Source organism: Carettochelys insculpta, chromosome 8 (assembly GCF_033958435.1).
Source record: "Carettochelys insculpta isolate YL-2023 chromosome 8, ASM3395843v1, whole genome shotgun sequence".
Lineage (NCBI taxonomy): Eukaryota > Metazoa > Chordata > Testudines > Carettochelyidae > Carettochelys > Carettochelys insculpta.
The window spans coordinates 65,710,864-65,737,972 of NC_134144.1; the positions used below are offsets into that span (position 1 = coordinate 65,710,864).

The 27,109-nt window shown below is 46.4% G+C and overlaps 1 protein-coding gene across 1 annotated transcript in view; it reads right to left on the reverse strand.

The window, feature by feature from the left end:
- The window catches only part of PDIA5 (protein disulfide isomerase family A member 5), a 134,353-nt gene that overhangs the window by 82,912 nt on the left and 24,332 nt on the right, over positions 1–27,109 (reverse strand). The window contains exons 3-5 of the mRNA XM_075001771.1: positions 25,860–25,947; positions 5,352–5,435; positions 4,482–4,527 (exon numbers count right to left, since the gene is read on the reverse strand). Coding sequence (XP_074857872.1) covers positions 4,482–4,527; positions 5,352–5,435; positions 25,860–25,947 — 218 coding nt within the window. The remainder of the gene's footprint in view (positions 1–4,481; positions 4,528–5,351; positions 5,436–25,859; positions 25,948–27,109) is intronic.

A 27,109-nucleotide genomic window follows, 5' to 3' on the forward strand; every position in this document is an offset into this window, starting at 1 on the left:
CACCCTTCCTCTAAGCTGACTGTTCATCTGTCCTTTCAGCAACAGCCTTTTACCATTCTCCCCTCTTGCTTGCCCACTCTAGAGGGAGATGAATACTGTCAGACCCTTCACTTAGCAGAATGCCACTGGGCAGTGGAACTGGTGCTGTTTAGCTGAACAAGGGTGGAAGTTGCTGGTGTTGAAGGAACTGTTTCAAAGTACAGACGCCCTGCATGACATCAATACCCCAGGTCATCGGGGCTTGCTCCCTCTATACGGCTGATGGAACCTTGCAGAAACAGGCCACGAGATGAGCATGATGAGGTTAGAGGATACATTCCCGCAAGGATCCTCCAGACTGCAGCAAACCTCTCCTCAGCTGCTCCCTGGCCCAGTGAGCTAGGATTCCTCCCTGTGATTGGGACAGATTCTCAGCCCACTGAAGCCGCTCACACTTGAGAAGTCTAGTGTTCTTACAGCCATGCACACATCAGCACATGCTCTGATGCTCCAATTAAAGTCTAGGCTGGAGCTCAACTGGCTTAGCCGGTGTTGAAGCTTTGTCTACTTTAGACTTTCCATATGGTAGCTGACATGCTAACACCTGCGTCCCCTTTTCATTCTGGTCTAGACAAGGCCTCGGTGACCTTCTTATCAGCCCTTAACCTTCAGAGGCGCTTCCCAGAGGTAACCGACAGGAGCTCAGTACAACTATTTGTTCGCAGTGTGCAAAAGAAGCATATTCTGGTTGCCGCCGAAGAGCTCCAAGGAGGAAAAAGCAGCATCTGAATAACTAGTTGCTCACATCAGCAGATGGGACTCTTACTACACCTAGGGAGCAGATCTCCTGAGTAAGGAGGGGCTACAACTCCCAAAAGCACCCTTGGGAGAAGCAACATGCATTGTCACAGCAGTGACAGACATGGATGCTGTCTAGCAAGTAACTGCAACCACAGCATTGATGGCACTCAGAAGCAGCTCTGGGTAATAACCTCCCTGACCAATGCAGGAAGAGGGCTCTAGAGCAGCATGGAACAACAAATAATATTTTTATGCAGAACATTGTGAAAATGTTCTTGAAAAAAAACTGATGTCAGACCAAAACCAGCAACACAGAGAGCAAAAACAACATGAAGTCATTTTAGAAAACCAAGAGGCTTTTATGTCCTGGCTAGCTAGGGCTGATCCTGCTTTGGGCAGAAGACTGGGCTCGATGACTCCTGGGATCTCTTCCAGACCTAAGATTCTTATTTAATCAGGTATCACAGCAATGAAGAAGTCACACTATATCTGGTTTTAACAACAGAAAATATATACCATCAGAGTATGATATTAAAAAACTGTCAGACACTTGCAGCACACTTGCAAGTTGCTCACGGAACACCAGTGTTCCCTGGAATACAGTTCAAGAAACACTGATCTACAGCACGTGGGGGAGGTAGGACAAGTGGAGGAGAGGGAAGGGAAGATGGAGATATTATCTGCCATTACAAACGATCCATCAGGTTCCGTTCTTGCTCGACTTTGCCAGAACTGTGTCTAGACCTGAATTAACCACCCGGGGAAGTGTAGGGGGTCAACCTTTTAACTGCTAACAAGCGCGATTTCAGGAATGCCCCTGAGGCAAGTTCAGCTATGTAGTAACAGCTGCCTCTAGAGGATAGTGGATTAAAGGGATTTAATTTATCCAGCCTCTCTCTCTCAGCTTTAGAAAAAATGCTGTGTCATGTTTTCTGGCAGGGGTAGGCAGGATATTGCCTTTCACTTATTCCTCCGCTCAGCAGAGCTTCCACATTTCCTGCATATTTTTAAAAAAAATCATTTAATCACAGGAAAACAAAAAGCTTATACAAGGGTAGATTGGAGAGCAGGACAAAATCCACCGACCCTACGGCATCCACTGTGTGAGGGAGCCCATAGCAACCACTGTGATTAAAACACACTTTGATCTGATTGCACAGACAGGACCAAGCTATTCTTCAATTGAGCTGAGCACCGATGTAGCACAGATCAGGAACGTGGTTTTGCCCACTCTATATTGCAGGATCAAACCACTTTTCAACATCATGGAAGTAGGTCCCCCAGCACAGTGGTGAGCTCTATTTAGTCTACTCGTCAGCTGTCCATCTCATGAACTGTAAACTGTAATGCACCAGAATGCTAACAGGAGGTTTATTATCCTTCAGATTTGACACAAATCTTTCAGTGTAGGATATGTAAGAACAAACTTGATTCAGGGTAACATCAGGAGTAACTTACTGAACTAGAACTTCTGTGTATTCTCTTAGCCATTAATGAATAGATTTGTGTTTTAACAAGTCTTATCTTTTATAGAATGGCAGAAATTTCCCTTGCAGATAGATGCAGCAACAAAGGCTTAAATTACAAGGCTGCATTTATGGTATCCTGGCCTTACACTACAGAAAACTGTAAGATACACGTATGGCATCCAACACACTAGCCACATGCGGCTATTTGGCTGGTTGAGTGTGGCTAGTTGCCTTGAACAATAAATATGTACTTTTACAATAGTGTCTAGTTGGACATCTCAGAATTAGACAATATGTTTGATCAATTAAATCCAATGACTTGGAACAAGAAAAAATCCCGATTCCTGTTGCCCCTAAGTTGCTGCATGATGTGAAACAAACCCCTTACCTCTCTGTGCATCAGCATGATCATCTGTAAAAGGGATTCAATCACCTGCCTAGCTGGGACATTGTAACACTTAGTGTTTGTAAAGTACTTGGAGATGCATAGCATAAATGCAACTTAGAGGGAGCTATATTATAGCCTATGCAAGATGAAATAGGAAGAAGAAAAGATAAGTTATAAGGGAGAAAGCTCTTGCCTATACCCATATACCAATAAGTAGCAAAGCTAGCGAAAGAAATCATGAAAGCCATGTGGAATGCTGAACTGATGCTGGACTGACGCATGCGCAAGCTAACTTTAAAGACATTCAGCTGATAATAAGGAATATGGTCTTTCAATGGAGGGCAGGACAGTAACTGGATTAGCCCTTTGCCTCTGCACTGGGTCAAAACACAGCTTTCCTTGAATCATCCATGAGTCGCTTAACCATCTTCAGCAGGCGGTGGACAGGTGTGATGGCAGAGCCACGTAATCCAGTTAATCAGGGTCAGGAGAGGCCCAAGATGTGACAAACAGCCCGGCAGGAATGGGGGAAGCTCCCAGCAGAAGCCAGTAATATTTAGCAATATACCTGCTCTACTCTCTAGTAACACAACACTTGTCCCATCAGGGGTCTCTGCACTTTACCACAGCCCACTGGTCAGCATTCTTCCTTGCTGCAGCATCATTTATGGCGGGTTTAGGGTGCTTTCTGGTCACTACCAAAACCTTTATTGAGCAGGGTGGGAAGACAAGGCTAAAGGCAGGATATTAGACTCTGACTGCTGCCTGAAGACCCTGAATTCCACCTACTGCCCATCTCAAAGAGAGAAAATGTAAGCCCTCTTGGAAATCCTGGCCTTAAAAGGGATGATGCAGGAGCTGTCTGAAAGTCAGCCAATGAACACTGACCCCACTGGGAGAGTTCATGCAACCCACATGCATCAAGCTCTGCAGGCTTGTCTGTCTCCAGGTCAAATCCTGGCCTCAGACAAAAGAGAAAAGTGAATGCTGGGGTGTTAGCCCAGGGATTAATCCACAAAATATTGAGAATACCCATTCAGATGGCAAAACCTGCTGGTTGAGCAGGAGATGCTGCAGGGCTTGATGGAGGAGCTGCAGTAGAGCTGCACAGGAGGTGTTATTACAGGTCTGGAGCTGGTGCCACAGCAGGGCTACGTTGGGGTCCAGCATCAGGATAAAAAGACATGCTGCTAGTAAGGATGCCGGTTCCCTACCAGGGCTCCAGAAAGGAAATCTGTGGAATTTCTGCATGACCTACAGTGCTTTCAATTTACAATTTATATGAAGCTGACAGACTTTTTCCTTCTTCCATTGTCCCCACACAGAATTTTGCTCCTTGGATCTTATGAAGTCTCCAGAAGGAGAAAGAAGGTCACTTCATTCTCACTGTGCTCAGGGAACACCCCTAGACTGCCATAATCAAATCAGACAAAAGGCCACTTCATCTACCTTTAATACACGCATCTTGGCACTTAGAACAACAATGTATTTCCCAAATACACTTGTCCAGCTAACACTATTATTTGCAGACTGCCATTGACAGGATCTTGCAGCAAATTTACATTCAGAATTTATATTACAATGTAACATGGGCTCTATCTTGGTATTCATATTCAATTTTTCAAGACATGTAGCCGATAGATACACAGAGACAGACGACCTAAAGGGCTTTTTCTGGGGCGGAGGGGTGTTTTTTTGCAACAGCTGTTTTGAAATTTACCCTCTCCTTGCTGCCTCCTACGCAAAACTGCAAAAGCCAACATTTGTTTTCAATCCATACACGTCCCCCCATCTTCCCATTTCCCTCCAGTTTTCAGTGCCAAAAAAAAAATATTTAAAATTACCTTCAGCGTGACAGCTCGGTTATATTCAGTATGAAATGCACCATCCCTGTTGAACGAGGAGTGGGGAACAGTGTTAACTTTCAGGAATGTTGCTAGAAATTGTACAGCTGTTCTCCCTAACATCTCGTTAATCACAACAAAAAATTATCCTACTCAAATCACAGAATTGCATGAAATGTATGGCAAAGCAATTAAAAAAAGAGAAGAGACGCTTAAAGCAAACAGCTTGCTAGTGAATAATTTCTTCTGTGAAGCCTTAATGAGAATATTTTCTAAAGGTATGATCTCAGGAGATGCAGCTGCTCAGCACCTCTTACATCCGCAATATTGCCACTCTTGTTACTCAGAATACATAGCACTTTTCATCAAGTGCTTGGCAAGGGAGGTATGCATTTTTACAGATGGGGAAATTGAGGCTTAGAGACAGGAAATGGCTTGCCCAAGGCCACTGGCAAAGTCAGGAACACAACACAGGTCTTACAAGTCTCAGTCCAAGGTTCTATCCATTAGGCCATGTAGACTCCTTCACATTCATACCTCTATTTAAATAGGGCCTAATTCAACAAAACATTTAAGCATGTGTTTATATCCCATTAAATTCAATACCTCTGTAAATTCACCTTTAATGAGAAGTATGCACATGCTGAGATGCTAAGTTGAACAGTGGCCTGTACTGCTTTAAATGTCCAACTGCACAGAGGCAAGCTAATAAATCCCTGCGCTGAAGTGCTGTATAATACAATATGGAACAAATAAGGAATCATAGAACACTAGAACTGGAAGGGACCTCAAGAGGTCATCACCATGTGGTCATTACACAGGAGCTTGAACAATTAGTAACAGCAAACCTCATCCCAGCTCCATACTCACTTATAATGCAGTAATTCCACCCCTTTCTCCTTTGAATTGGGATCTACCTTCACCTTCTTGCATACTTTCCGGCTTTCTGCATCACTGCAAGCAAGATACAGAGACAGTAAAATGTGTGGTTAAAAAACAAAATCAAAACATGCCCAACATTTAAAATAAAATGGAGAGCTCTGCTTTCTCATCAGCTTTGTTGTGATTACTGATACCTTAGAAACCTTATTCACTTAAATCTCAGACAAGGACACTGAAATTTTGAATTTGTACAAGGGACTAAAGGTTGACGAAACAGGAAGCAATAATTCCAGTTTCTGGCCAAATTACTATTTCACTGGAACTGAGTTTAGCTGCCACATGTTTCAGTCTGTGGCAGGGATGCTACTCAGGAGACTAAGAGGGATTCCAAGTTTTGGGAAGAACATGCCCTTAGCTCTTATTGTCAGGATTCATAAGCAAACAACGTTTCAGAATGAATTTGAATTAAAATCAACTTGCGCATCTGAGCAGGAGAGAATTCCAGTAAAGAGGAGCAGGCACAATGGAAGCAGTGAACACAAGAGTAGGAGACGGATAAAAACTGAGTCAAAGAGGCAAGAGAGGGAACGAAAAGAAAGCAGACAGATGTAGACCCTAATTCAGGAAAAGTATCCCTGTGCAGAACAGCGATTCAGCATGCACTCAAGTCCTGCTGAAGCACAGATTTAAGTGCTGTCCTGAGTTACGTACAAAGGTCAGAGTAGAGTTACACTGAGCCTTGAAGACTGATAAGCATCAGAGGGGTAGCCGAGTTAGTCTGTATTTTCAAAAACAACAAGAAGTCCTGTGGCACCTTAAAGACTAACAGATATTTTGGAGCATAAGCTTTCGTGGGCAAAGCCCCGCTGTTAGCCTGTAAGGTGCCACAGGACTTCCTGTTGTTTTTGAAGATTGATGTACATGTGAAACACAAGAGGAAGCCATTGAAGGAATCTGCAGAGAGGCCAGAAACAGTCAGAGTGACAAGGGAAAAAAGGGAGGAGTCATGTCAGTAATACTATTCTTTGCTGAGACAAAAGAATGAGATTAAAAGGCTTTGAAACTGGTTCCTCAGCATACGGCAGCTCATATTTTTTGCACTGCTAAATCAATTTAGAAAATGAAAATGCTGTGCATCCATCAATGCTACTGAAGTTTAAACTCATTAGAGCCACTTACAAAAGCCTAAACACACTGTTTATATCTACACTGCAGGAAAACACCTGCTGCTGGCCTTGTCAGTTGACTCAGGCTCACAGGGCTCTGGGCGCCAGGCTACCCAACTGTGCTGTAGATGTCTGGGCTGAACCCTGGAATCCTGCAAGTGGGGAGCCACTCAGAGCCTGGGCTTGAGCTCAGCTATGCTGCAGTTTTATAGCCCCGCAGACCATGTACAAGTCTATCCTGACACGAGCCAGCCATGGGTGCTTTTTTTCCCCAGTGTAGACACACCCAATGGCTGCCAGGAGCCCCACTAAATGCAGCGCTGCGGCTAGTGTTTGTGACTGTCAGGAGAACCGTCTGTCTCCTTGCAAACATGAGAAGCGAATAATAAATTAACACAGCGTTGCAAATAAGGGCAAACCCTGTGTGCCGAGGTTTTCTGAACACACTATACAGATAGCATCACATTAAAGAAAACAGTCCTGACACATACAAAAACAACATGCGAGTGTTATACTGTGGAGCTAAATTAGCATTCTGAGGAAACAGCAAGAGTAGCAAAACAGCTGGCAGCCTCAGAGCCGTCCCTGGAGTCACACATCACGGCCAGTCTTGCTTCTCTAAAACAGATCTCACTATGATCAACCGCATCTTTGTTACCTCCATGCTGGACTGCTGGGCTGCATGCTCCACAGCGCTGCAAAGGGACAGCACACAAATGCTGCCGCCAGTACCAAACAGGGCTGTCCACCTCATGAGCCAACAACATGGGACACCTGCACATCAACTGCATGACAGTCAGCATCTTGTTTACCTTCCACAAAGCCTTAAACAGCCATAAGGTGAGCTGCAAGGCACCTCCTCGCCCGCTCTGGCCTACCATGCCACCTTTGCTCCTCCAAGATGCTGCAGTGGGCTGTCCCAGGGGCCAGGCTCCAGGGTGCTGATGACTGTGAATGCAGAAGCCCCAACATCCAAAACACACTCGTCATAGAGAAGGTCCATCTGGGTCAGAACTTGTGCTGCTGTCGCTGGAGTTAAGTGATTGACAATAGATGGTAGAGAATGCTCGGCACCTCACAAACATTACCTCCAGGACACACACAACTGTTTTTTAGGTCTGAACTTCATCTCAGAACAATTTCTGCAGAGTGTCTAGATTGGTACCTACAAAGGTGCTGGTAGCTGTATTAGCACAAGTTACAGTAAGGCCGCAAGCTCTAGTCTGGACAGGTGTTTATGTATGCAGTTAGCATGGAAGGATATTTGCTTTTTGTTGCTGGGAATGTTTATCCAGGTCTGTGGAACCGGACACTGGAATGGAAGTCAAGAGACCCGGATTCCATTCGCACCTCCGCCACTGATTCCCTGTGGCACTGTGGGGCTGTCATTTAACTCCCAATGCCTCATTTTTCCTACTCATAAAATAGAGCCAGTGAGACTTACTCAGCTTTGAAAAGTTCTTTATAATGACACAGAAGAAGCATAGCACAGTCCAATGGAAGGAATGCACAGGTATTAAAACGGGTGCCCTATGACTGCCTGTAATGAACATAACCCACTGCAATGCCTAAACTTCCCACTGGGGCACCCTTTAAACAAACGACAGGAGGCGTCCGAGCAAAAAGAACAGCCTTGAAAGCCTGGCCTATCCTGGGGATTTGCCCCAATTCCAGCCACCTGGATGAATGCACAGGTGCAAACCCACTTGTACAGACAAGAAAAGCTGAGATTTGCACTAGTGCAGGGGTCGGTGACCTGCGTCTCTGGAGTCGCACGTGGCTCTTTAAGGAGCCACTTGTGGCTCCAAGCACTGTTGCTGCTGACTCCAGCTGCAGCTCTGGAGGCTGCCGCCACTTAAACAGCGTCCACCGTTACAGTGGAATTTAGCCTTTTTGCTTAAGCGGCGGCAACCTCCAGAGCCACAAGTGGAGTCAGCGGCAGCAGGGAACCCTGAAAGAGGACGCCAGCAGGAGCCATGTTGAGAGGCAGGAGGTGGGGGAGGGAGGCAGCAGTGGAGGAGCAGAGCAGGAACCTGGCTCCCCCAGCAGTGTGCTGCCCACTAGCCACTTCCAGGAGCTGAGAGCGGGCGCCCACCGACCATGCTAGGGAGATGGGGAAAGAAAGCAGCTGGTTCACCCCTGGCCTGGCCAGTGCCCCTTCCTCCTCTCCCAGTCTGGGGGGAGGCCTTGTCCTCCTCTGGCTGCCGTCCTGCTCCCACCCACCCGGATGGCGCTGCCTAGATGCTGCAGCCTGCTCCGGGCGCCGCACTCAGCAGCAGCAGCCAGGGAGAGAGGGTGGCCGCGCTCCAGCTGCGGCGGGAAGCTGCAGCCAAAGGGGAAGAGAGGCGGCTGCTCTTCTGCCAGCTGTTTGCTCTCCCTTCCCTGCTGCCGCTGTTACCTGCTCCGAATCGCCCACCCGGCGCTAGTCCTGCTGCGGCCCAGACTGCACCATCCACCTCCACTACAAGGCGGGGGGTGGGGGGGGCACACCAGCTCTGGGATGCCTCCTTGTACCTCAGCAGCTGGGGGAGGTGGGCAGCAGGCAGATCACCTGAGGCAGGTAACGTCTGGCAAGAGGGGGACACTTTGAGGCAGAAGGGGTTAAACCTGGGCCCGGGGGCCAGGTTTGCAGGATGCGGGGTACAGCCTGGAAATGGGGGTAACAACTTTCTAACTGATACAAACACTGGGTGTGCGCTGTGCTTAAAACTGGGGTGATGAAAAGTACAGTCTGACTATTTATTGAGGTCTGCCTTGTAGTCACGTGCCTTGTGGCTCCTGATACAGGGATATTGTAATCAAGTTTGAAAAAAATGCCTCTTCTAGCGATTTCAGTTGCAGACTGCTGCTCCAGTGCATCTTACCCTGGTTTCCAGCCCAGGCACACTACGCAAGTGTAAGCAAAAATTTCACCTCTCTACACTAGAGTTTGCACTGAATAAGTTGCACCCAAGGCTGGATCACAGAAAATCCCCAGCACAGACGAGGCGGGTATCTCCATCAGTACATTTTTCATGCACCACTGAAGATGTCATCGCTTCATCAGTTCCAAGGCCAAGATTTCAGCATGCCAAAGGCACCAATGCAAAGGCTTCACTGAGGGTTTGGAGGGGGGAAAAAGCAGCCTGAACAATTCACTGACAAGGGAATGCTGCTGAGCCTAGTTTTTGTTTTGTTTTTTTAATCTTTGTTCCTTCTGCTTATCTCCACGGAAGCCACAGAACAAAATAATTCACAAGGTGCCGGTTGATATCAACCTTCTCCGCCATTGTTCTTAACAGTAAATACCAATACAGCCTCAGCCTCTGCTCTGAGGAGATTTACATCCTTTGGATTTCAGCCAACAGGCTCTCTCTAGCGAGCAGCGCTTCACCTCTCACTTGGGAAAGGATAATTAGGTCTCCAGCTCTTGCAATATAATTATACTGTTTCAAGAGGAAAGGAAGTTCGTTACAAGGCCTATTTCTTACCCCAAAAAAAAAACCAAAACCAAACACACATACAACTGCCAAACTGACTGTCTAACTCATCAGACATTAGAGATAAGGATCCAGGCTCAGGCGAAGTGGTTACCAAAGACACTTCAGAAACGCTGTCTTAAGTAATGAGGTCAGGAACTCTGCCCACATTCACACCACTTTGCTCCCGCAGGCCACCCCTTTCTGCATGAAGGTTAACCGCAGTATCTCAGCACCATACCACTGCTCACAAAAAAAAGGACACAGCTTTATTTGCAGCGCATTCCACAAATAATGCAGTGTTACCCTTTCCATTTAGCCCAAACCAGAAGCCAGAAGGTGTGGCCATACAAGAAAACCTGTTGAAAAATAACCACAGAGAAAAGGAGGCTGAATCCAAGGGGTTCCATCTCCCCACCCCCAACTCCACTCTACTCTGGTTCCACTAAGCCCCCAACAAGGCAGTAGTGGGAAATTGGTGGTCCATCGGGGTTCTATGGGTGGCCCATGAGACATTTTGCTGACCGTTACCCATGCACAAGGTTGCCAGATTCTTCTCGGTTAGGGCCCCCTCGTATTTTTTTTCCTACCAGGCATAAGAGAAGTGACTAACAAAGAAATCTTGGAAGTACTGTATTAAATAATGAGGTCAATAACTCTGCCTGCATTTAACAATGGTTCACACCAACATATCCATGCACCTTTCCCCCAGCTGAACCATGCAGTCATCTCATAATCTGCAATGATGCTATCATAGTCATAGAGCTGGAAGGGACCTCAAGAGATCACCAAGTCCAGCCCTTTGCCTCAAGCAGGATCAACCCCAACTAAGTCATCCCAGCCAAGACCTTGTCAAGACAGGACTTAAAAACCTCTAGGGATGGAGAATCCACCACCTCTCTAGGCAACACATTCCAGTGCTTCACCACCCACCTGGTGAAGTAGTTTTTCCTAATATCAGTGATTCCTGCTTATTGCATTTTATTTATGAGTTCCGATTATTTATTAGGAGTACCTAGAGGCCTGCTAGGCTCTGCACAAATGCACAGCAATTCCCAGACCAGCCCCCTAAGAGTTTACAATCTCAACAGACCAGACAGAGGCCGGATGGGAGGGAGAACTAGAAGTACAGAGTGGTGGAGTGACTTCCCCAAGCTCACACAGCAGGTCAGTCCCAGAGCAGAACACTGAATCAGCGCCCAGAAAACCCAGTCCCACATCTGATTTGCTGGATCACAGCACCTCTCGGATACGCTTCAGATGCTGAAAGAAAGTCATCATTTGGGGCTGTCCTTCTGCTATCTGTGCTCCTGCTCACTTCTTGATTCTGCTCTTGTTTCTTCTACCACACCATAATGTTCCAAGACAAACATGCACAGTACAGGCACAATCACACACACACGCCCATTAACTGGCAGTCTGGGAACTTGTCTTGCGTTTGTCCTGTCCAGTAGCTTCCCTGGCAGCCAGCATCCTCTGAGGTTGGGGCGCCTAACTTGTGTTCCAGCTAATCTCCCAAAGCTTGTTGGTGTCACTTCTCCAGGTTCTCAAGAGCAGGGCACAGCTTCTGCAAAGCCTTCCAGTTGGCTTCCAGAAATACACACTTGGTCCTGCTTTTCCTCTTTCATAGCAACAAGCCCAAGCACAATGACAGACACATGGAGTTCAGATCATGATACCACCTCAAGAGAGCTAGCCACTCGGGTTTAGAATCACAGAAGAATCATAAAAGATTAGGGTTGGAAGAAGCCTCCCTCCCTGCCTCCCTCCCCCCACACTCACTCACACACAGAGTAAACCCTCAATTTACAAATCTTCAGGTTGTGCAAAACTCTTTTTAACGCAAGTTTCACACCACTTGTCAGCCTGCCTAGTTTCCCACAGCTAGGCAGACTAAGAGCCCCTTCCCAGAGCAGAGCTCGGCCTCACTCTGGGAAGGTAGGGGGAAGGCTTTTAGCTCACCTAGATGCCTGCCCCTGTGGGCAGCCAGGCAGGCTAAAACCCCCTTTCCAGAGCAGCTCTGCTGTCAAGCTGACAGCAGCCCCACTCTGGGAAGGTAGAGAGAAGGGTTTTAGCCCCCCAGCTGCTCACTGCTGCAGGCAGCTAGGGGGGCTAAAACCCCCTTTGTCCCCTCCCAAGATCAGCTTCCCCTCATGGCCCTGGCTCAGCCTCGACCCACAAGGGGGGCTCCCAGCGCCCAGCGCACTATAGCCCCGCATGGGTCTCGGGCTCCAGCCCCCCGCCCACCACCCCCACGGACCCTACTCCAAGCTTTGCAGACCCGACTCCAACCCCCACACACCCCAGCTCAACTCCACTGTCCCACTCCCCTTGCAGTCCTAACACACCCCAGGCTTAACCCCCCATGGCCCTAATCCACAGCCCAAGCCCCCTTGACTTACCTGAAATTATGCCCCCCAGTACCTACAATTTTCAGACACACCAAATTTTTTTCTACCATTTCAACACATTTGTTTAAACAACTTAATTGTAACTGGTTGGTTGAAAGAAATTATCTATAGGCAATAAACTCGCCATCATACATATGACTGTGCAAAAAGGCTAAGTAAAAATTAGGTGAACATAAAAAAAGTCTAATTACTTTTATTTATAAAAAGGTTGAGAAACACATATCCCTGGTTGAGAACCACTCATCTAATCCAACCCCCTGCTCAAAAGCAGGACCAACCCCCACTAAATCATGCCAGCCACGGCTCTGTCAAACCTGGCCTTAAAAACCTCTAAGGGTGTTTGTGACACAATAAAGCAGCAATTGAAAGGGTACAGAGATGCCAGAAACATTCACTATCCATCACAACAAAAACATTCACATGTGCACTAGCTACTCTTAGATGCATCCTCTGGAAGTGAAAAGCCATTGCCAGTCAGCCCCATATTTGTGAGCAGTGTTCCCCGTAAGCTGAGCGCTTGGGTGGTTGCTCAGGAGAGACTTAGGTGCCAACCAACTGATTAGCAGAGCACCCACAGACAGGAGCATGTATTCTATTGGCGGTGCACATCCACACACACTTTGGGGGTACATACCACAATTTATTCCACCCACGGATGGAGAAACTTAGAGGGAACACTGGGACTGAAATTTAGTAACTCTAAGTGCAACTGATTAGCAGTGTGTTTTGAACAACACATGGATTTCTAACCATATGCCTTACAGTCACCTTCCTGCACAGGAACAAAGAACCATACAATGCATTTAGAACACTGCCGCTTGCTTATTGTGCCAATCAAAGGAAAGATATACCTATTCCTCTCCTCCATGTGGATCATTACTACAACTTTCTAGTCTGATGTACCAGCTGCCACAGACTAGTGCTGCTTTTAGTTATGTCATACTTATATGGATCCTCATACACCATAATGATACCAGGCCCTTCCGTATCACTCTCCTGAGACAGATCTGAAGGGGGAGGGAGAAAGTAAAAGAAGAATCACTTCTCAGAAGCTGTCAACCTGGCTGCCAGAGCTGTCTTCCTCCAAAGAGCTGTGCTAAGCAGCCACTGGATGATAATGGCTTACATCCACTCAGACAGAAAGCACATGCATTGCTCTCAACTTGAACAGGCACTCAGATACTGTCACAACAAGAGCAGCATAAGAACCTGTGTGGAACAGGATAGGTAAAGACCCAGATAGCAAGGCAGAGAGAAAATTTTAAACACAGGAAACTTAAAATAAAAGGCTCTGTTCCTTTATCAGAACTAACATTTGCCATAGTGTGCTGCTGCACTTCTCATGGAAACTATTTTACACGAACCACAAGAAGAACTGGGTTGCTTGTAACAGTCACAATTCAAGCAATGAATCATTCAGTGGTTGAAGAGTTTGATTTGATTTAAATTTTGGAAACAGGGAGAGAGGAACTAAAAATGAAAAATTAATTCATAGAAATTAAAGAGGAAATTGGATTAGCAAACCAGTAAGGACCCAGGGTCTGATGTGGATTTTAGGGCTCACCCAAAACACAGCAAAACTCCCCCAACAGTGACCCACAAGGCATCATAGGTCTCTATTCGAAACATTCCCCTGCAACGTGATGAGAATGGGAGAACCAGCACCACCAGTCTTCGCATAAAAATTACTCTGTCTAACCACTAGTCAATTAGAGAGCCAAAGAACCTACACAAAACAGAGTGGGGGGGAACATTTTTTTTCAGAACTGAAGCACAGGAGGTTATATCATCAACAGCCTAAGTATCGTAAACCAAAAAAACAACACCCAGAGATAAAGGCATCTTTAGACACCAACAAACAAGAGAAGGAAAAGATCTATTATACACCAGGTTCTTCCAGATTTTCAGAAAGTCACACATTATAAGTGGCATTTTTCCTGAAGTTCCAAATTAATAAGATGAGACAGCAAACCCACACCAAAATAAAGTGAACAAATTTTAAAAAAGCAACCAAAGGGTTTGCGGAAAGCAAGTTGCATTTTCCTCTTTAAAAGAAGAAAAGCCTCACTCATCACAGACTTTACTAGATTCCACCTAAACTGTGGGATCTTGGCCTACGAGATTCCAAATTATGGCAACAATGCTGTGACTCAGCAGAAGACTATATGTATACGTTTAATTTCACACTAGAATATATATGAAAATACATCTTACAAATATCACCCACATATATACAGGAGTTGTTATATAAAATCTCTTTTGGTTGTGCCTTTGCATATGTATTTGATGAACGGGGAGAGTTACCTAGAGAATGTTTAAAATGGATTACTAAGCAATGAATGCAAGAAAACGGTGGGAGTGTTAAATTGTAGCTAGCAAAATTAATGTTAATATTGGACAGTTAGTCAGCAGTTCAGAAAGTCAGGAAAGAAAAGGGAAGGTTGAATGCACGTTCTGAATGCTGTCTCTTATGTGCATGCACTTCAGTAGCCTTCAGATAGATGGGAGTGGACAATACTTTTTGATGAGAGGTCACTTCAAGAATCTGCCAAGCAGACAAAGGGCCATGCTCTTCAGTGACGTTAATGGAGGTGGTGTGTGGTCCAGAATGGAGGTTTGGTGGAGAAGGGAGAACATGTTAGGATGCAGAAGGGGGTGTGCAGTCTGGGAGGGAGTTTGGACAAAGGAGGGAGTTGTGACCTGGGGCAGGAAACTGGGCTGCAGGAGAAGATTCTGACCTGGAAGAGGGATGTAGGAGAGGGTTGTGAGCTGGTGCAGGAGAGGGGGCAGGGGCTTGGGGTTTGACCTAGGGTGAAAAGGGGATGTAAACTGGTGCACGGGATTGAGGTGCAGAAGAGGGTGCAGGGTCTGAGAGAGGCTTGTGACCTGGAATGGGGGTGCAGAGGGTTTGGTTTGTGACCTAGGGCAGGGATTTGTGGTGCGGGAAAAAGTGGGGTGATGGGTACTGGCTCTGGCCAGGGGAGGCTTATCTTAGGTATCTCCTGGCCAGCAGTACAGCAGGAGCCCCAGGCAAGCTGCCTGCCTGCCACCGCTGCCACACGGCCCCCCTGCCCTGGCCGCCCACCATACAAAGCAGCTGGCTGTGGGAGCCGTGTGCCTTCTGTGCACTGCATAACCTTGGTAGTGGGGGCCCTCCCCGTGCCACCTGCATCACAGGCATGGCCCAGGCAGCTCCCACTGACTGGTTTCCAGAAAAATGGGAGAGGTGAGATTTTGTTGGGTGGGAGTAAGGGCAGCAGGCAAAGCCACCCCCAGGCACACAGAGCACAGAGAAGCCAATGAGCCTCCCTGCCAGACCTGGACAGGCATGCGAGGGTGCAGCAGGCAGGTAACCTGCCCAAGACTCCCATTGGGCTGCGGGAGGGCCAGATTCAGCAGTTTGGGGGGCCAGACCCAGCCCAGATTTTGCCTGCCCCCGAGTTCGATGCTGCAATATTTCTTCTGAACTGATATAAATACACAAAAGCTTTAAGAGTTTTGCATTTATTAGCCCAAAGGCTAAGCCTCCACCCCAGACTGAAATCTACTGATGAGACGCCTACTCCTTTCCTGGCCCAAGGGAAGGCTGTAATTATAAAACTGCTCATTTTCCTTCACTGGAGCTATCTCCCAGGAGTGCGACTATTTACAATGGGTGCTGTAGGCAGCAGGGGGAACACAAGGCAGGCCTACACTGCAACCAAAACAGGTATTCTTAAATTGTGTTCCCTAACCCACAGTACCTAACAAGGGTTACAATGTCAGTGAAGAGCAACGAAGGGTCCTGTGGCATTTTATAGACGAACAGAGAAGTTTTGAGCGTGAGCTTTCGTGAGCACAGACTCACTTCATCAGATGTTGGTCTTGGAAATCTGCAGGGCCAGGTGTAAATAAGCCAGAGCAAGGTGGGGATAACAAGGTTAGCTCAGTCAGCAAGCATGAGGCTTACTACCAGCAGTTGATCTGGAGGTGTGAACACCAAGAGAGGGGAAGCTGCTTTTGTATTTAGCCAGCCATTCGGCCCAGCTCAGGTTTTCACTTGGTTAGCAGCTCCTCTACGTGCTTTAACACACATTGGCACCCCAATGAGCTGCCATCCTTCTCCCCGAGTCACTAACCTACAGCCTCAGTGTGATTCAGGCAGCAGTGTGATGTCACAGAAACCGTCTCCCAGACAGTATTTAAAACCGAAGCTGCAACTACTTCAAATTATTAGAACCCAATGGCACGCTGGCCAAATTCGAATGACATCAGGCCAGGTCTACATTACCAATGTAGCTTTGCTAGTCAGCTGGGCAGTGAGGCGAGATCCCTGGCTGACACAGCTGTTCCAGCAAAACCCTCTCGCTTATGCTCGGTTATGCCAGCAAAACTGTGCTTCTGGTGCAGACCTGTCAAAAATCCCTCTGACAGCTTCAAATGGGGTTTCCGTATTCTTCACTTCCTCTCTGAATTACCCTGTAATGTTTACTTGCTGTCCTGCACTACAATGTCACCGCCCTTCCCCCCAGACACACAGCTACATTTAAGTTGAAACCAAGAAATACAGTGCTTTGCAGTCTACCTAGATGTAAAGCACTGCATCAATGCAACGGTGCCGCTTTCTTTTCTCTCCTCTCTTTCCCTGCTGTAGGAAAAGTTCTGAAATTCACAGCTTCAAAGTTTCCCAACAAAATTTCAATTCCCACTTCCAAAATGCATCAATAAAGGTGTGGAAAAATTGCAAAGAATAAATAAAATAAATGTGCATCCTATTTTTGACCAGTTCTTATTTCGACCTTTTCTCATAAAAACTATAACGGATTTTATGACTCTTAATTTTATCATCATCATTTTAAAAGTCACTCTCTTCTATGCCAAGTAATTAAAGCAATTACAGTAAAAACATTGTTATCTGGAAAGTTGAGTGAATGAGGGGGCTGGTTAACAAAGTTGCACTTTACCAATGGAATACCAATTTTAAAGAAAAGTGCAAAAGAGTTTACAGGTACTCACCAATCCAGCAGTAGTACTGCACTGCAGAGTGGTTGGTTTTTGAAAACACTTAAGCTAAATAAGTAAAGTTTTCTATACAGTAGGTTACCTTATGAAACTACATGTACAGCAGCGTATGGCATACATCAAGATCATTAAAATACACCTAAAACTAAAACTGAACTGAACCTAATTTAATCTTTGATGATTCACAAAGCTCTTCAGAAGCCTCAGGGACATCATGATCAACATGAATTATTATTGTTGATGCAGAAGGTGTAGGAGATTGGGTGAATCTGTAATGACCCACTGACACATCCTAGAAGCTCCCTTTTTTAATAAAACCCTAATTTTAGCCTGCTTACTTGTTTTCTGCCTCTTTTGCATAGAAGTAGAGTGCACAATTCGCACATGAACTATGTGCTGGGTAGTAGTCCTGGTTAACCAGACTCAAGACTGGTATTGGGGAGAGATCAGAAATGTCAGTTAATTGGGTACTGAACCACTGAGCTTTTACTGCCATTTACTACAGAACCTACACAAATGGTCTGTATTCAAAGTATTATTAAATGGGAAACTCAGAATTATTTCACCCAACAGCTAACAAATAAAATAGCAGAAAGGAAGAAGAGCAATGTCTCGCAAAGGAGTTCATCGGCCATCCACACCCACTTCTGCAGGAGGCAGACAGGACTGAGGCATAGGACATGGAAGCAGGAAGGTCAGATTAAAGACCAAGCAAAGAGCAAGGCATCTTAGGCCAGATGGCATTTCCCTTACTAACAAACAGTCTGGATGTGCTAAAGCTGAGCACATGCACCGTGGCAGAAGATGGGACCCACACAAACAGCTTTGGATCTGTTTGGGACCTACATTAAAAAAAAATGTGTGTTTGATGAAGGTTTAATTACTCAAAGCCAAATAAATACACACTTGGTTTGGTTTTTAAAATCCCATTTCCATAATCAGGAAAATGCTACTTAACCAAAAATGTTATCACAGAGCAGCAGACAAATTCCTGGGATTCCAGAAAAAGCTCAATCAGACAGGATACCAAATTCAAGTACCCAGCTATACACATAGGCCAGGAGAGCCCAGAGTTCCCCAGGCTATGTGTAAGTGTCCTTCAAAGAGCGTTCGGCGAAGTGCCTGAATTTAGTCACTGTACTAGGGGACTGACAGGTGACCTGCAAACTTCCTTACACAATTCCCACATCTACCTTTCCAACTAGCTCATAATTTCGTACTGCCACCCAACAGGGCAGCATCAGAGAACTTTTCACAGACAATCCACAGTAATTGCCAAGTTCATGGTAGAGTTTATGGAGTCCTTGGTAACTGCCCACTGTCAAAGTCACAGCACTGGCTGCAGTGGGGTTTTGGAGCTTGGCTCCTTTTTGGTTTTGTTTTTAACTGTTTTTGAAGGTTTTACTAAATTTCCTCTTGTTGGTAGGAGTTTGGGGCAGGAAGAAGAGTCAGTGTTGCTGGTATTGTTTTAGAGCATAAAGGGCTCTCGAGAACTGACAACCCCCTTTGCAACGTCCTCCTGACTGAGTCTCCCAAAAAACCGACTTCCCCTCTTTATTCTTCCCACTCAATTCGAACTGATTTTCTCTGCCATCTTCCACCCATCCCTTCCCCCTACACCCAGGTATACTCTAGTTCTGTCACATCTACTGACAACTAGTCTGAGAACAACCGGTAACCTTCAAAATGAGACCTCAGCTCTTTCCAGCACATTGCAAGATGGGATTAGATTTTCCTTTGCGTAGGCCAAAACTAACAGGCTATGTCTACACTAGGCTAAAAAACTCAACTGCAGATATGCAGCTCTAGCTACACCAATTGTGTAGCTCAAATCAATATGTCTGAGCTTGGCTAACTTGGCAGTCTATGCTGCGGAAGGTCAACCAAAGAGTTTCTCCCATCAACCTCCATTACTTGGTTGTAGAAGGGTCGACTGCAACCCCTGAGCAGGTGGCTCTTCTGGGGTAGTGTAGACCTACCCTGAATAACGAAGACATGAACTTCAACTCAAACAGAGTAACAACACTGGGATTCCACTATCACACCCCAGCACAGAAATCATTTTACACTTTCTACATGTCCCCACTAGGCCATGCTAACATTTGCTACAAAGGGCTGGAAGAAACGTCTAATTAATTCCTGACCCTAATCCTACATCCTCTCAGTACATCAAACCCCAGGGAGCAAAATGGGAGCTGGGCATATGGAAAAATCGACTAGACAGAGTAAGCCCATCAAATGCACACAGCGAGGGCCTCATGCTGCACCACAAACAGCTCTGAAATCCCCCTATTTTACCACATATCCTATTTTACGGTCACAGTAAGGGTAGAAAATCATTCTCTTTCCAAACAAGTTTTCTATTCCCCCATTTCAGTTCCCCTGCTGACTCACCACCAGAGTCATACCCTCTCTGTGAAAGATTAAATGGACTCTTATCAAAATATCAAGCCTTTTTTGACGACCGCATCTGGATGCATCAAATATACGGTAAAAAGTCATTTTTATTTGAACTTTTTTGAATGACAGAAATAGTCTCCAATCACTTTGTAAAATTGACTACTTAAGCCTTAAGACATGGGGCTTAAGTGTTTTCCTACCACGTGTATGGTAAATGGAGGCAGAGACAGATTGATGGCCCAAAATTTACAGAGTCAGTGGCAGAACCAGGAATAGAACCCAGTTCCCTATTCTTACTATTAGGCAATGCTACCTGAGTCTTACTTTGTATGTAGGGAACTCCACTTGAAGCGCTATAACCCAAACCAGAGCAGGTCATAAGAAATCTTACCTTGTCACCAGCTGTCACTATATGAAGGTTTCCTACTGAACCCTCATATTTTGCTTTCAGTTTCTAATCCATAACTGGCATACTATATCTTGAAAAATATCATGGGAGCATTCTGTTTAAACAGACAGCAGCAAAAGTAGATGTGTAAGGACTGTATCTCACCAGACATTATTAATTCAATATTCTGACAGCTCACCGACTGCAATTCATTCAACATCAAACGCCTCAGTGAGAGCTTCCTAATTAAAACATGGAAATGCTGAAATAGAGTGTAAGTATTTTTGTCACCATTTGCGCGTCTTTTATTCATAAATGAACTGCTTCGTGTTTCATTATCTAAAGAGCCAGCTACAGTACCTCAGATTGAAACAAAGCATCCTCGCTTTGACATTTTTATAAATTCCACCCCCACCACCAGCAGCTCCCCCTTTGTAGGGGTCAGCTCCTTTCCGTCAGAGCTTCCACCAATATGAATCACTTCAAACCTAGCTGCGGAGTAAAAACCTTATGCTGCAAAAGAGGATCCAGAGCTTGTATTCAATAGGACCCTGTTCTACCAAGGGACTGATGCACATGAATAAAATTATGTGAATAAATTCCAGTGGTCTGGGAGAGGAAGGTGCTCAGCACCTTGCAGGATAGAGTTCAAAGCATCACAGGTAAGCCGCCAGTCAACTCCAGAGGAGCTCTGCTCTCCTTCTAATAGCTGCTACTAATAAAACGGAAGCTCTTCTCCATTCTAACCAGCTGGGCAAGAGACCAACTCTTCCCCCAGAGCCTATGCACAGCCAAGTCTTCCAGAGACTGCTCTACTTTCAGCAGAACTCAACCAGAAAGCTCAAGTCAAACCTCTTCCTCAAACCACAAGTGGGAAAGTTGTTTTCTGTCTAAATGGCCTATTTACATGTAAACTTCCCGTAGCCAGGCTGGCATCTCCCTCTTTATTTCATACAGCAGAGAGCCCCCAGCTGGTGCTCAACAACAAATCAATAACAACAAGCTCTGTTAGTGGAGCCTCTCGCTTTCTCCCACAAAAAGGAGCCAAAGCCACTGAGCCTTGAGAAAGCAATACACACAGCCAACAAAAGAGGTAGCGCTGTGGTCACCATAGGGGAGCTGAGCCGAAAGCAGCAACTACAACTCCGCGTGAATGCCAGCCTTGCCCATGCACATATCTGAAGGCAAAGGGAACTTGCAACAGCAGGGCAGGAAGAGCAAAGCCAAAAATCTCTGCTTAAGGGAGCAGAGAACACGGCTGCCAAACCAACCATTTCTTCCTCATCAATATTTGTAAAACGAACTAAGCCTGCGCTGTCAATATCGCTATGTCTGAGCCTTTGATGCTTCTGTGCCAAGACCACAAATAAGCATCACAGAATATTTGCAATGGGAGAATATCTTGAGCAGCTCTGATAGGATGCAGCTCTTCAGGTCTCCTGCAGTGGCCTTTGTGGCCTGTGACAGAAGGCACTGCATCCACCTTCCACACCTGATGGACGGAACGAGGGGAGCTTCCACAGATCACAGCCTCTTGCAGAAAGGACAGACAGACAAACTTTTGAGAGCGAAAAAAAAAAAAAAATTACCCCATCCTTTATGCATGTACTGATTCCAAGTGGCTTTCCTTGGCTTTAAAATCATCAACCACCAAGCAAAACTTCACTCAAAACCAAACCAATTTGGATCTGAAACAGAACTCCCCTGACTACCCGTAAGACACCTGGCCTTCCCTCATGCTGTCACTAGCACTCAGATGGTTCATCTATCTCTGTTAAGATAACCCTTAGCGGGCAGGGAGAGACCACTGAAAATTCTCTTATGTTTGGAAAAAGCATCCAAGTTTTCAGGTCTCTTTCCAAATCAAACCCTCTGAACAGTAATGTAGCTCTCCACGCTGATGAATTACAACCAGTGCCATGTTTGCAACATGGTCTCCATGGATCATGTACTCAATTAGTGCTGTCATAGCATTATCCGCAGTTAAAGGAGCAATCTTGAACCCAGGAGAGCTATTCCCAGCTCTGCCAGTGACTTTCAATACAATCTCCAGCAAGACACTTGCTTCCCTGAAAGCTCACCTAATAAACTATTTTGCTAGTCTTTGAAGTGCTACTTGACTGCTTTTTGTTTTGATAGCGTATAGACTAGCACGGCTTCCTCTCTGTTGCTTCCCTGAGAATACTTGCCCACCTCATATTCTTGACATCTTAACACTGTATTTGTACAGAACTCTGCTCTGACCTGATGACATGCATTGTCAGTGCCACACCCATTATAAAGCAAATTAAAGTATAAACTGACAGAGACTTTTAAAATATGCAGTTAAAACCTGGCAAAAATGCGATTTCAATTCATGCTTAACTTGCATTAACGGGAGTCAAAAACCTGGGGTTCCCAAGGGCTGGCGGGAGCATAGCCCCCTGCTCCAGCCCCCAGCTGGGGGAAGCCAGGAAGAAGCCACTCTGCTGCAGCTGTCTGCCCACCTGGTTCCCCCAGCTGGGGGTCCCGGGGGACTAACAGCCATGGCAGAGCAGCTTCTTCCTGGCTCCACACAACTGTGGGAACCAGGAAACTAACCAGCACTGGTGCACTGGTCAGTTTCCCGGAACCTGCAAGCCCAGGGGAGCAGGGAACCAGGCTGCTTTCTGGTTCCTGGCTCCCCTGCCTTGCACAAATTTGAGTTACATGAGGGTTGCCCAGGAACGCAACCCTCATGTAACTCAAGGATCTATGGTATTCCTTACAACTCATAAAGGCAGCTTGTTGCAGACAGCAAACGTCTGGAAGGACGAAGATAATAAAATTAAGGCAAATAAAACCTACTGGAATACAGTAATCAAAATGCTGAGTTTCCTTCAATCCCAACCCTGGGAAATTAAAGGCCAAATACTGATCCCACAGAACTCAATAACAATATTCCCGCTGACTTCAAATGGGACCAGGATTGGACCCTAAATACTGAATATTTCTCCCTGATGTCATGCTAAAATGTACACTGAAGCTTTTGGTCATTATCATTTGTATTACAGGAGCACCTAGAGATTCCAGCTAATATGTAGCCACAATGTGCTAGGAGCTTTTCCCCACACACATAATAAGTCACCCAGTGACCATCTAAAATAGAAAAGGAAGAGAAAGGGCAAGAAGGGAAATACAAGTGAACAGCCCTGGCCCAAGACTCACAGCAGGTTAGCAGCAGAGCCGAGAAAAGAACCCAGGTCTCTTCACTTCTAGCCCAGTGAACTCACTTCTAGTCCGCTAGAACTCTGGGCCCATGAAGCTTTAGTGTCACTGACACATTTTGGCAGGAAAGTGGACCTCAGAGAAACGCCACAATTCACCACTAGATTTTCTTCTTCACTACCTGTTTGCTGGCTCAGAGCCCCAGAGACTTGAGATGGATACAGATTTGCTGACTTGGATGAAACTATCCAATTCATGCCAGCTAATGATTTCACCCACAGTCTCCATCTGCTGGGAGGGGGACACAACAGTCCTTTGGACTGGCTCACAAGAATGTAGGAAAAAGGGATAATGTGACCCTTGTCAGTTACAATTTCTTCAGAGGTGGCTTGGCAGCAAAATCATGAATTAACTTGATAACCAACGACTTCTATTGTGAGTCACTGTTTTCTAACAAAAGAAGGGACCAGACTTAAAATTGCAATAGCAGAACAATTCCATTAAGTATACAGATTATCTAAATTATCCCAGGGTTCATCTACTTCTACAATAGCATACCAGCCTCTAGAAAGGCAGCCAGCAATCCATCCCCTTAAAAGAACAGGAAGTGAAGACTGTCAGAGGCAGGCAGGAAAGCACAGCTTTCAAGAGGCAGAGACAGAGACAGAGATACATGCTGGGCTAAGAAAACTAAAGCCACATGTTCTGCGCTATTGTCGGTGATGTGAACAGAACTGCAGCCGAGACACACAGATCTTAAAACCAAACTTGACCGCACACCTGTTCTTCCTCAACTAAGCCACGACATATAAAAAAGAAGTTTTCCCAACGTCGCACAGAGAACTACCATGAAACTACAACTGAGCAAGCAAGTTTCTAAAGTACATCGTCCTGTGAAACACTGACAGGAGGTGCTGTCCAAACCCAGCTGTGCAAAGAGCATGTAACAGCTGTGTCACCCTCAGCATACCACAGCTTCAGGGGTTTGTGGCTCTCCCTCTGCACAGGGATGAGTTGCACTAACTGCAAAGTTCTGTTTCAACCACAGGTAGGTCCCGCTACTCTTTGCATTTAACATGACCTGAGGCTGCTGCTCTCCTCCAGCTGAATAGCCTAAGCCAGGGAGGCAGAACCTACCTCCCGTGGGCTGGACCTGGAGCCCACCTGCGAGTCTCAAGGCTCACTCCCCTGACCCATGCCCCATCAGGGAGCCTATGCTGATGCTCCAGCCCTGTGGACACCCCTCCCACTGCATAGCTGGAGCATGAATGGCAGTTCCCCGTTAACGGGAGAGAGGGGGCCAGGCATCCCAAGCCTCACAGGCCCGATCAAGGCAAGCTGGGCCAGATGTAGCCTGTGGACTCTGCCTGGCTGCGGTATGAGTGGCTCAGCATGCCACCGTTCTCCCTCCCTCCCTGACTAGGGGGACAGCATGCAAGGAAGCACTCATGCAGAGGCTTTTCTCCCTGCATTGCTCTCATTGGCTGGAATTGCAGCCAACGGGAGCAGCAGGGGCCATGGAGCCACATGTCCATGGGGAGCTATACAGGTAAGCACCCTCCCATCCCTGTCATGCACTCTCCCCTGCCCAGACTCCCCACCCTTATCCCACCGCCCACCCAGACTCCCCACCCCCAGCCCTCTCCTGCACCCTACCACCCACTCAGACCCCAGACTCTGAGCTCCAGCCTTCTCCTGCACCCCACCTCCCACCCAGGTCCTGCAGCCTCACATCCTGCTTCCTGGAAGCCCCCTCACACAATGAGCCCCTCATTTTTGCCTCATCCCAGAGCCGAGGGCGGCCCCACAAAATCTACTAGCCCTGGGGGGAGCCTTGGCACCCCACCTCCCTCGCAGCAGCAGTGCAAGGGGAACACTGGTGCCCCAACTTGCTCGAGCAAAGTGAGTGCCTTTTCTCTTCTCTTTTTGCTTATCTGTCAGGGGCCATGTTTATCACCTACATGTGGCTCCCAACTCACTTTTCTGTGGGTCAGTGGCCCAAAACAGTTCCACACTCCACGCCTAGCCTCTAGATTCCCCACCAGGGAGCACAGTGGATGAACGAGCACTGTCTGAAGAAACACACCAATCTCTCCTCCATCCAAGGCAGGCTTCCGTGCGGCAATCGCTTCCCCGAAGAGCCAAGGTGGGAGGAGAGAATAGCTTTTATGCTGCATTCCCCTCTGAAGGGCATAGGGGAGGACGCAATAAAGGAGAGAACACATTCCAAGTTCCCCAGCTCATAACAAAAGAATCTGCAGGCAGAGAGGAAGTGACAAGACACTAAACGAAGAACCTCCCAAAAAGACTACCAGGGAAGTCTGGAGAAGGTCCGTCCACTCCAATTACAGGGTTACCCTTCATGACCAATGGCCTTCCATTCTGTGAGCGGATGGATTTTACAGCCACCGACGAGGTAAACCAGCAATACCAAAATAAGGTTGGAGAGAAAGGGGGGGAAAGAAAACAAACAGAGTGACACATACCCACAATTAATCCAGGCTACAGTACCTCGTCCTTTCACCGCTTGGGCCACGTCGGACAGTAACCTGAGTGGACTTTCAGCAGCGGTAGCTGAAAACGACAGCAGTAACAGTGTTAATCCAAACAGCACATGCAGCCATCGCAATCTCTTGCTATAAAGCATTGGCAGAATATTTTTCCTAGAGTCCCACTTCCAAGAGGAATGAGTAAAGCTTGTGTAATTTGAAAAGGCGGCTGATGCACAGAACACTGACACCTGTATCATGCACCACTGCCTTCCAGGGATGTATCATGGATTCTACTACAGAGTTTAGCATCCTGGCCTATTTTTCTTCTCCCACAGCTGTGTACCCAGTGGTTTGCCCCGGAAGGACAGCCCAGTGTTTAGGGCACTAGCAAAGAGTCTGGGAGACGGTGAGTTAATGTCTTGCTCCACCAGAGATTTCCTGTGTGACTTTTGGCAAGTCACTTGCTGCTGTGTACCTCAGTTCTCCATCTCCAAATGGCAATAATAGCACTTTGCTAACATATAGTGATGTTGGGAGAATTAATATATGAAAGAGTTGCTCAAAATACCCACAAAGAGGTATTATAAGTACAAAGTATTATTAATAGTAATCAAAGATACTTGAGAGGAGGTCTTTTCATTTTTCAACACAACATCTGACTTTTAAAACTGTTCTAAAAATTTGTTCTAGATCTGTACTCTGCTATTAAACAAATCAGCTGCTCCCCTGCAAAACAATTTTAATGGAACCACCAAACCACATGAGCTCCCATTCCTGGCTTTTCAGCTAACACTAAACTACCCAATTTTGACAATTCAGGTCCTGAGCCCTGAAGCTAATCCCCATGCACAGACCCGCTCACCTACAAAATTAAGCACATAGTGGGAATAAGTGCAAATAGAATCTTTGCCAATAGTGGCAGGGTTCCATCTTACATTCTCCACTGAGGCCATCTGCTACCAGCTAACTCAACTACTAACACCGGGAATTTTGTCTAGGCTAAGAGCCGAGGGTCATTTCAAATAGCATTAGCAGCATTGAGCTTTAAAAAAAAAAAAAGAAAATCAAGCCAACCCATTTCCTAACAAGTCCAGGCCCGGGATTTCTCAGAGGGCAGTTTTAAACAGCAGTACTTTTGCTCCAAGGGCTCTCAGAGTTTTCTCTTTCTTTGAATACATATGGGAATGCCGGCAGGGTAAAGGGGGAGATCATGAGCAGTCACACCATATTTTCTGAAGGGCACA